This window comes from Cryptomeria japonica, chromosome 10, assembly GCF_030272615.1.
Source record: "Cryptomeria japonica chromosome 10, Sugi_1.0, whole genome shotgun sequence".
NCBI classification, from domain to species: domain Eukaryota; kingdom Viridiplantae; phylum Streptophyta; class Pinopsida; order Cupressales; family Cupressaceae; genus Cryptomeria; species Cryptomeria japonica.
Window position 1 is genome coordinate 210,620,230 of NC_081414.1, and position 9,713 is coordinate 210,629,942.

The 9,713-nt window shown below is 35.2% G+C and overlaps 1 protein-coding gene across 1 annotated transcript; it reads left to right on the top strand.

Moving 5' to 3' along the window:
• The first annotated feature begins 7,779 nt into the window (after positions 1-7,779).
• On the top strand, positions 7,780-9,093 carry LOC131858859 (uncharacterized). Its single transcript, XM_059212329.1, has one exon. The coding sequence runs from the start codon at positions 7,780-7,782 to the stop codon at positions 9,091-9,093; it is 1,314 nt and encodes a 437-aa protein (XP_059068312.1).
• Positions 9,094-9,713: the final 620 nt, after the last annotated feature.

Genomic DNA, 9,713 nt, shown 5'->3' on the forward strand with positions numbered 1-9,713 from the left:
AATTTAATATCACCTATGGATGATGATGTGCAAGAGGTTCTCCAAGAAGTAAAAATTTTTGAATCTAGCCTCTAGTTTGAATAACTTTGTGAATTCGAATTCTGAAGAAAGAGATTGTGTGAATGGTGAGTTGAGCAAGGGAGGGAGTTGGCTCGGGATTGTGAGTGAAGCTTCCTATAAGAACTCAATGGACATGGATGTCTCCTTTGAGGTTGACACATCAATTGTCTTGAACTCCATGCTAGACCCTACCTCCCTTACTGAACTCACCCCTGACACAATTGCTGACCTTCCCCCCAAGAAGTTTGTTGAATTAGAGGACACCTCTGTGATCGAGGTCATTGTTTCTGACCCTAAGGTTGGTGAAGCCAAAATCTTAGCAAGTGAAATAGAAAACTTAGACTCTTCAACTAGCTTGAAGGCATTCGATCCCTGTTCTAAGATCTGGGAAGTCCCCAGTCAGGGTAACATTAGGAAGTCGTCTGAGGTTGAGGAAGATTATCAGAATGAGGAGTTCACAGGGGAAGAAGGGGAATAGATAACAAATACTGAGATTCCTGAGGCTCTTCCTAGTAGAAGAAGAGGTAGACGACTGGGATCTAAAAAATAAGGGCTCAATTAGTAGAAGGAATAATGAGGATAAGAAAGAGCTCCCTAGATGCTTTAATAAGTTTAAGGCACCCAAATAGTAAAAATATCACATCTTGTTATGATGAAATGCATCTCTTGGAACATTAGGAGTCTAGAGTCACCAGAAAGGAAGCAGATTGTTAGGAAGTTTGTCAATCAGCATAAGGATGCAAATATTGTTATGTTTCAAGAACTCAAGGCTGTCAAGTTTATCCTAGAAATCAACTTAGAGTTTATATAGAAAGACTCTATCAAGGTTTTTTCAAAGTGTGATAGAGGTAGAGGAGGTGTTGGGATACTTGTCAACCCCAAATGGAAGGAGCACATAGTGAACAAAGAATGTTCACTGTGTAATAGAGCAATTTGGGCCTCTTTAGACATCAATGGAACCATATTTGGCATATGTTCAGTCTATGACTCAAATGAATACAGGGAGAGAACTGAGTTGTGGGACTGCATTGCAACCCTACTTGATATACCATGGATTGTTGGGGGAGACTTCAACATGATTGAAGCTCGTGAAGATAAAAGTGGAGGTGCTCCTATGGAATGGAAAGGAACAGAGAAATTACAGTAGGAGAGAATGAAAAGTTGCAAGAAACTTTTTGACCCCCTATTTTGCAATAAGAAGGATAACACTGAAATCTAGTACACATGGTGCAACTACCAGAAAGGGAAACATAGGATCTATTGTAGGTTGCACATGTTCTATGCTAACAAAGAGAATTTTTCCTTTGATCCTGACAATAATGACAATTCAGTGACAATTTATCTGACCTCACTATCAGACCATTACCCAATCATCTTGCAAATTAGGCTTAGAGACTCCTCAAAGAGGCAAGGAATTGCAAAAGACAAATTCTTCCTAAAATCCAATCTTCTAAAAGACCTAGATGTTTTGAGCGTATTAAAGATTGTTAGGTTGTTTGAAAAAAGTAATAAAGATTTTAACTCTAACATTGACAGATGCAATCAGAATGTCAATAGTTGGCAGATGCTTCTACAAACCATAGGACAAAATAAAGCTAAGGATTATAGGTGGAAGGAGAGAACGTTGTCTAATAACCTTCACCTATGCAAGGCAGAGACCTAAGAGAATCTCTGCAATATTTAAATATCTCACAAAGTAGCCTTAGCAAGGGATAATATCATGAATCACCAGCAAACTAAGATTAGAGGGGCCATGATCAGCACTCGAGCTCACTGGATGCAATTCGGGGACGAAGGATACAAATTCTTCTTCAATATGCTGAAACAAAAACAATGTAGAGAGAAAATTGATATGATTTGGATAGATAACAAAGAAGTAGTGACTCTGGATGATATGAAGGAGGATTTTTTCCTATTCTACAAAGGCCTCTTCACCTCTGAAGATTCTATTAACTCCCAGGATGCTAGAGAAAAATGCAGGGGGATTATCCCCTCTAAGATTACTGTTGAGGATGCACAAGTGTTAAGGGGTCCCATCACAGTGGAAGAGCTGAAAGTTATTATTAAAAGTCTGAACAATGATAAAACCCCAAGCCTAGATGGTCTACCTATAGATTTCTACAAAGCCAATGAGTAATGGGTTTGTCAAGATCTTCATGAGCTTTACTCAAAGGCTTTTGATACTGGTTCCCTAGGAGAATGAATTAACAGAGGGATTATTAAATTGCTTCCCAAAGAAGCAGACATGTCTCTTATTAAAAACTAGAGACTGATAACGCTTCTTAATGTATCCTACAAAATATTGGCTAAAGCTCTTGCTACCGGATTAGAGAATTTACTTCCTAAGTTCAATTGCCCCACTCAAACAAGATTCATCAAAGGAAGATATATCCTTGAAAATTTAATTACCAGCTGGGAGGTCGTGGATTGGGTAAAGAAATCAGGACAAAATGCAGCCATGTTTCTCCTAGACTTCGAGAAAGCATATGATAGGGTGGAATGGGGGTTCATTCTGATGGTGTTAGAAGCATTTGGTTTTCCAGTAGAATTCTTCAAATGGGTGATGATTCTCCTCAAAGATACATCGGCCCAGCTGGAATTTAATGGTTCCCTTTCATAGAATATCACCCTGAGCAGATCTATTAGATAAGGCTTCCCTCTACCCCCTTCTCTCTTTGTTATTTCCTCTGATGCTCTGTATTACATCCTAAGAGACCTTACCATCTCTCCTAATGTACAAGGGGTCAAACTTCTAAATGGTGAGGAGTTGATTAATGCTCAATTTGTTGATGACACAAAACTCTTTATAGAACTCAGTAAACTGAATATGGAGGTCCTAGAGGGAAAAATTAAATTTTTAGGAGAAATCTCAAGGGCTAAAATCTCTCAGAGCAAGTCTACCTTGCTTGGCTGGGAGGATCAGCCTCCTAAGTGGTTACAGTAGTTTGGGGTCCAATGGGGGGAGCAATAAAATAGTCTGATATCTAGGAATTCCTTTTGCCATCTCACCATCTCTCAAGGAAATGTGGCTATGGGTCTGAAGCAAGATTGACAAAAATCTCAATAAGTGGGATAATAGGTATCTCTCGCTCATTGGGAGAATCCAGGTGTATCAAAAAATTCTATATTCCTACAGCATTTAATATTCCTCAGTATGGATGTTCCCCAACTACCAGATCCTCAAAATTCAAAAAACCATCAGGAACTTCCTTTGGTTAGATGGAAAAGGAAATAAAAAGATGCATTCTGTTATATGGGAATGGTCTCACAAGGACAAGAGTCTAGGAGGAATAGGACTAAAGGACTTGAGAATCCAAGAGACTACTCTTGCGGAAAAATGGAGCTTCCAGGCATTTGATGGCAATGAACCTTGGAAAATTCTGGTAAGAAATAACATCCTAAGGGTTGTACTGAAAAAGGCCAAATCTTGCAAATCCATACCTTTTTGTGACCTTGTGGCTGGACACTTCACAGTCTCAGTACCAGGCTCAAATGTCTTCAAGTCTATTTGGAAGGCCTGGGAAAGTATTAGGCCCTTCATCAACAATACTAAAGTCAGCAACAACGAGTTCATCCATGGGGGTAGATCCATTTGGTGGAACCTCTTTCACTCATCTAGACCCCTTGCACTTACACAAGGGTGTTCTGCTAAAGCTTGGGCAGAAAAAGGCATTTTCTACTTTAGAGACATTATTGAGGAAGACAAGCATCTTAGGTGGGATGTCCTCAGAGATAGAATTGACTTGCAAGACTCCCATAAATGGACCTATAACATGATGGAAAAAGCTTGTGATAACCTTCAATTGCCCAAAAAGTGCAAGAATGCTAACGATTGTTGTAAGGATTTTTTATGGAATAATACCATTCATGTGTCTAATATTAAATCTATCAATATATACAAGGCCCTAACATATGATGAATCCATAATTTTCATGTTAACAAGTTATAGCTTGCAGATTTTTGAGTTAAACGGTGGCAGAAGGTGTTTTCAAGATTATGGAGTAGTCCTGTAGCAACCAAAGAAAAGTGTTTTAAATGGCTTTTGATTGTCAATAGCCTGCCTTTCAGAAAAGACCATAAAAATTGTGATATTTGCAATGTCTGTAGGGTTCCTAAATCAGTTAGACATATTTTTTTTAATGTAGTATTGCTAGAGAAATTTGGTTATTATTTGGTATTTCTATCCCTAACCAATTTACTATGCTTGATGTTTTAATTGGATATATTAAGGGTCTGAAAAATACACTAATCTCTTTTGGCATGTTCTTACCACTGAAATTTTATGGTATATATTGAAAATAAAAAATGAAGATAAATTTCAAGGCATAGGTAGGGCCCTTACTGAGTCTTTTTGTGGACTCACCCTTCACCAAATTTTTTTGCAAGTTCTTGTGTCAATGAACATTGAGAAGCATAAATTCCTTTAGTTCCTTAAGGATTAAAATGCAAAGATGTACCTTCATGAGATGGAGAATGGATACAAATGGAGGCAGGCAGCAAGAGGAAAGCAGGACATCCACTTAGCAATGGAGTGCCTTGGAATAGAGGTTACCAAAGCTAGAGACCCTGTTAAAGATCAGATTCAGTTGCTCTTAGAATTACTCAAAGGAAAGAAAGTTCTGTGGATGGAGGGTCCCCAAGGATGGACTACGTGGATGGATGTAACTCAAGAGCAAACACTGCTATGACATGGGCATGGCAATTCCGGTTCGTAGATATGAGCATAGTGGCTCCTTTTTGTACCTAAACATTATAGTAACACATGTATAAATATGTATATCTTTGTTTATAACTCTCAGTAATCTCCTAAATCTATGAAGTTTGGACCTGCGGTCCAAGTAGACAATCGGTACATGTTTTTGTAACAGTTTTTTTTTCCTTATATGCAATATAAAAAAAATATAATAAGTTCAACTTAAATATATAGCAAGATATTTTCTATGGATTTTAGAATAATATAAACTAATAATTTGTAATGTTTTCTTTGTGGATTCTATTTCATTTCTTAATAAAAAATTAGTTCTCAATTTAAATATTAGGTATCATTTTATATTTAAAATTCACTTTGCATACAAACTTGGTAATACTTATTTACTTTCAAATATATGAGTGACAAAAAGGATATAATGTCTCTTTGTTTGCATTAATGGACTAAGTAAATCAACATTTAAAAAATATATTTTCTTAAGAATATTAAATATTATAACTTATTATATTAGTCTCATACTTTTTACTATTTCTAGTGAATATCTTCTCATAATGGTCTTGAAGTAGGAAATGATCTTAATCTAACATTTTTCAAATTCATTAGACTTTGATAAATATCAACTATTGAAGAATCAGATTTCAGATTCAAATAATTGTTTTAATCACCAAAAAATATAATAAAACAAGTGTTTTGACATCATTTGACAAAAATACTCAAAGTACAGTAAACTCCTTCCAAGTCCAATATCCAACAATGATAGCCATGAGAAGACAACAAAGCCCAAACATCTATGAATGATGAGTTGCATAATAAGTCATGTCTTCAAACCTTAGTTGTAGATAATTAAGTGTCTATTTTACATTTCTTAAAGAAAATGAAAGTCTTACCATATTATACATGTTGATGAAGTTAGCGCTCATGACTACGGGTCACTTTCCCCTAATTATTAAAGATATGAAAGATATAACTGAAAGTTTCATCTAACTTCTTAGTCACCATAATTGCATGTTTGAAATAATTGTTTTAATCAGCAACAGATATGAAAAAATAATTGTAAACACCTTCGAAGTCCAAAATCCAATATCTTGTAGCCATGACAAAACATCAAAGCCCAAACATCTACGGATGAAAAAGAAAATAAATTCTCAAAAGAGTATTCAACATTTAATAATAAAACACAGGGTATTGCTGCTTTCACATCAATTTGTAATGAGCATCGTGCAGATTTTTAAAAAAGTTAATGGTGTTGATATGTCCGTGTAATACTCCTTGTAAAGCTCTATCCATTCCACACAAATATGTATCTTATCTGCCAGAGGTAAGCCCTTAACCACATCAAGCACCGCCTTATCAAGCTCCTCAAGTTTGTCAACTCTTTCACAACATAATTCTGTCATGATTGGTAACCAAGTCTTGAGAAAAGAATTCCGAGAAGCTCTTCAAATTATACTCTTTCCACCTCCTGTGGCATTCATAGACCAGCTTATAGTGTAGAACACATCTTCATAACTTTGTTGGTATAGAAATCTCAAATGTGGCGTTAATTCTGTTAACTATTTACATTATCTGTCATCCGGCAAATACGTGGCATGCGTTGTTGGCAAAATGTTACATGTGGCATTGACGTGACAAGGAATATATAATGGTATTTGTGTAAAGTGAAAAATTGAAAAGTCTGAATGGTTTGTCGGCAGTTTTATTTGAGACCAATGTAAACTGACAAGTTTATTAATTATTGTCAGTCCTTTCTCGCCAAGTATTGACTTTGCATGGCGGACTCCAAATTTTTGTTAAACCTAATTGAGGTTGTGGGTATCGAATTACTCTGAGCAAACAGTTTTGTTGCATTTTGAAAGATTGTATTCATTTTGTAAATCAGACAGGTAATAATTTGGGTCAAGATATCTTTGTGCGAAACAGGGAATTGATCGATGGATTCACGCAGGTTCATTATTTGTTGTCTATTTCACATAGAGTTTCAGGTTTATGCATTTATCTTACTCAGTGAAAATACAAGTTTGCTTATATGTTCGTTTTGCTCTGTATGAGAATCTGGAGTGCATGAAAGAAGGAAGAAACTTCCTAAGGCCAGACAGAATCTTGTGTCTCAGGGCAGAATCGTAAAATTCACAGGTATGAAGGTTATGTTCTTGATTCACTTCTAAAGAGGGTTTCGAAATCGATATATGGCTATGCAGTGTTTTATAAATCTTTTGGGGTTTTAAACCCAGGGCACTATTTAAAAGTTTGTTGTTTCAAAGCAAAAGGAAATATGTAAATGTTTCAGTCAGTTATGCCGTTATGAAAACTGTCTTCGAATATCTCTCAAACGAAGATTAATGTTTATCAGCTTCGCCTAAAACAGATTCGTAATCTGAAACAGATCTTTTGAAGTTTTTTAAGAGGAAGATTGTTAAACAAATTCTAACTGGTTCAGTTAGAAATATGTAACTGTTTTGTTTCGAAGTTCATATATAACTTGTAATCTTTAGATGCATGTACGTATGTGTGTGTAAAAAAACATATATATATATATGTATCTGAAGATTAGCGGGTCTGAAAGTTTTATCATAAACTTGTGTACATGTACAAGTGATATATGCACATTTGTATATGTATATGAGTTGTGTTAAATTGTGTTAAATTTCTGAGCAGTAGTGACTGCCGATTGTAAAGAATTGGAATGAATAAAAGATACAGGTTCATGGAGTGGTTTTTCTCCCTATGACAAAATCATGAGATTTTGGAGGGTTTTCCACTCGGCACAAATTTGGTGTTTCTTCATGTTTGTGAATTTCATTTCCTTATGCTTATGATGAATGCTTACACTTCTCCTGCATAAACTGTAAATATTCTGTTTTAAACTGCTTAGTGAAAAATTTAAGAAGGAGTTTCTTATTAGAACAATACAGTTCTGATTCACCCCCCCCCTCTCAGAACTATGATACTTCCAACAAGTGGTATCAGAGCGTAGGATTCCTTTAGGAATTGATCTCTGGTTATTGGAAGTTATGGCACATTCTGAAGGAGCTTTCCTTAATAGGGCACCTTTGTTTGATGGAAATGATTATGTTTTCTGGAAAGTTAAAATGGAAGCATTTATACATTCTCTAGATGTAAGGATGTGGGATGTAGTAACAACAAAATACAATGTTCCAGCGTCAGTTCCTACTGATGCAGATGAGAAACTAAAATTTGAATTAGATAAGAAGGCTAGATATGCTCTTCTTTGTGGTCTTGCTAGAGATGTCTTTGCCAAAGTCATTTATTGTAAATCTGCAAATGATATATGGGTAAAACTTGAAACTATCTATCAAGGAGATGACAAGGTTAAAGAATCTAAACTGATTACTCTTAAAACTCAGTTTGACAATCTGAAAATGAGTGATGATGAAACCATTGCTGCATATTTTTTAAGAATTGAGGAAGTTGTGAATGCCAGGAAGGGTTTAGGTGAAGACATAGAAGAACATGATGTTGTTTCAAAGGTTATTAGGTCAGTCCTACCTAAATTTGAAACAAAAATTTCTACATTAGAAGAAAAGAAAAGCTTTTCAAAAATGACCTTACATCAACTTCAAGGAACTCTAACTGCGTATGAAATGAGAATCAGCAGTCAAGCTAGTTCTTCATCAAAAGAATCAGCCTTTAAGGTTGAAAAGAATGATGAGAGTGATTCAGATCTAACTGATGCTTTAGAAGCATTATTGGTTAAAAGAATGGCAAAGAAATATAAAAGCAAACCTAAATGCTTCAGTTGTGGTCAATTAGGACATTTTGCTGCTAGATGTCCAAATCTTGAACTTGATGAGTGTGATGAGAAATCTGAGAAATTTTCTAGGAAGAAGCCTTGGAATCAGAATAAAAGGTTTAAGGATTTCAAAAAGAAAAGTCTTTTTTCAAAAGAGGATCCAAATGAAGAATCTAGTGATGCAGATGAAGAAGGGGAAACATTATTTATGGCGGAAATAGTTCATACTCCTAAATTTGAATCAAATGAGCCTGAATCCTCATCTGATTTAGAGATAGACGTAGATCTTGAAGAAGAACTTCTAAAATCCCTGCAAGAAATTAAAAGGTTAAAAAAATCAGTTGCAAATTATGAGACTGAAAATCAAAAACTTCAAGATGAATTAATAAAAGCAAATTCAATTATAGAAGGTCAAAAATTCTCACTTGAAGAAAAGGATAAAAAACTGAAAATCTTGCAATGTTCTTTTGAAGAATCTACTAAACAGAAAACAAAGTTGTTTTTCAATGGATATTGTTTCAACTGCAATATCTTTGGGCACAAAGCAATCTTTTGTAAAAATAGCACTGGTTAAGGCAAAAGAAAAGTTATTAGGTGCTTCAAATGTTTTTACTATGGTCACTATGCAAATCAATGTAAATTAAATATGAGACCTAAACAGATGTGGAAACAAGTAAAGACAAATGAAAAGTCCTTAATTGTTGAAACAGTCTTATTTGCTCAAAATTCTGCAACATGGGTGTTGGATAGTGGCTGTTCTCATCATATGACTGGGTGCAAGAACAAATTCAAAACCTTAGAAAACTTTGATGGAGGTTTTGTACGTTTGGTGATAACTCAGGAGCTTATATAACAGGAAAAGGCTCAATAATCTTAAATAATGATACACCAATACATGATGTGTACCTTGTCGAAGGGTTGAAACATAATCTTTTAAGTGTCAGTCAGATATGTGATAGTGGATATTTTGTCTCTTTCAATGCAAAAGAATGTCATATTAAAAATGGGAAAGATAGAGTCATTGCCAGTGGGTTAAGAACAAATGGTAATTTGTATAATCTGATAGATTCAACTATTCAAGAAACATCATTGGTCAATACCTGCTTTATGAGTCAAGTGGAAGAGAATTGGCTATGGCACAAAAGACTGGGACATTTGAATTTTGATAATCTTGCTAGAATCAGCAAGAACAAA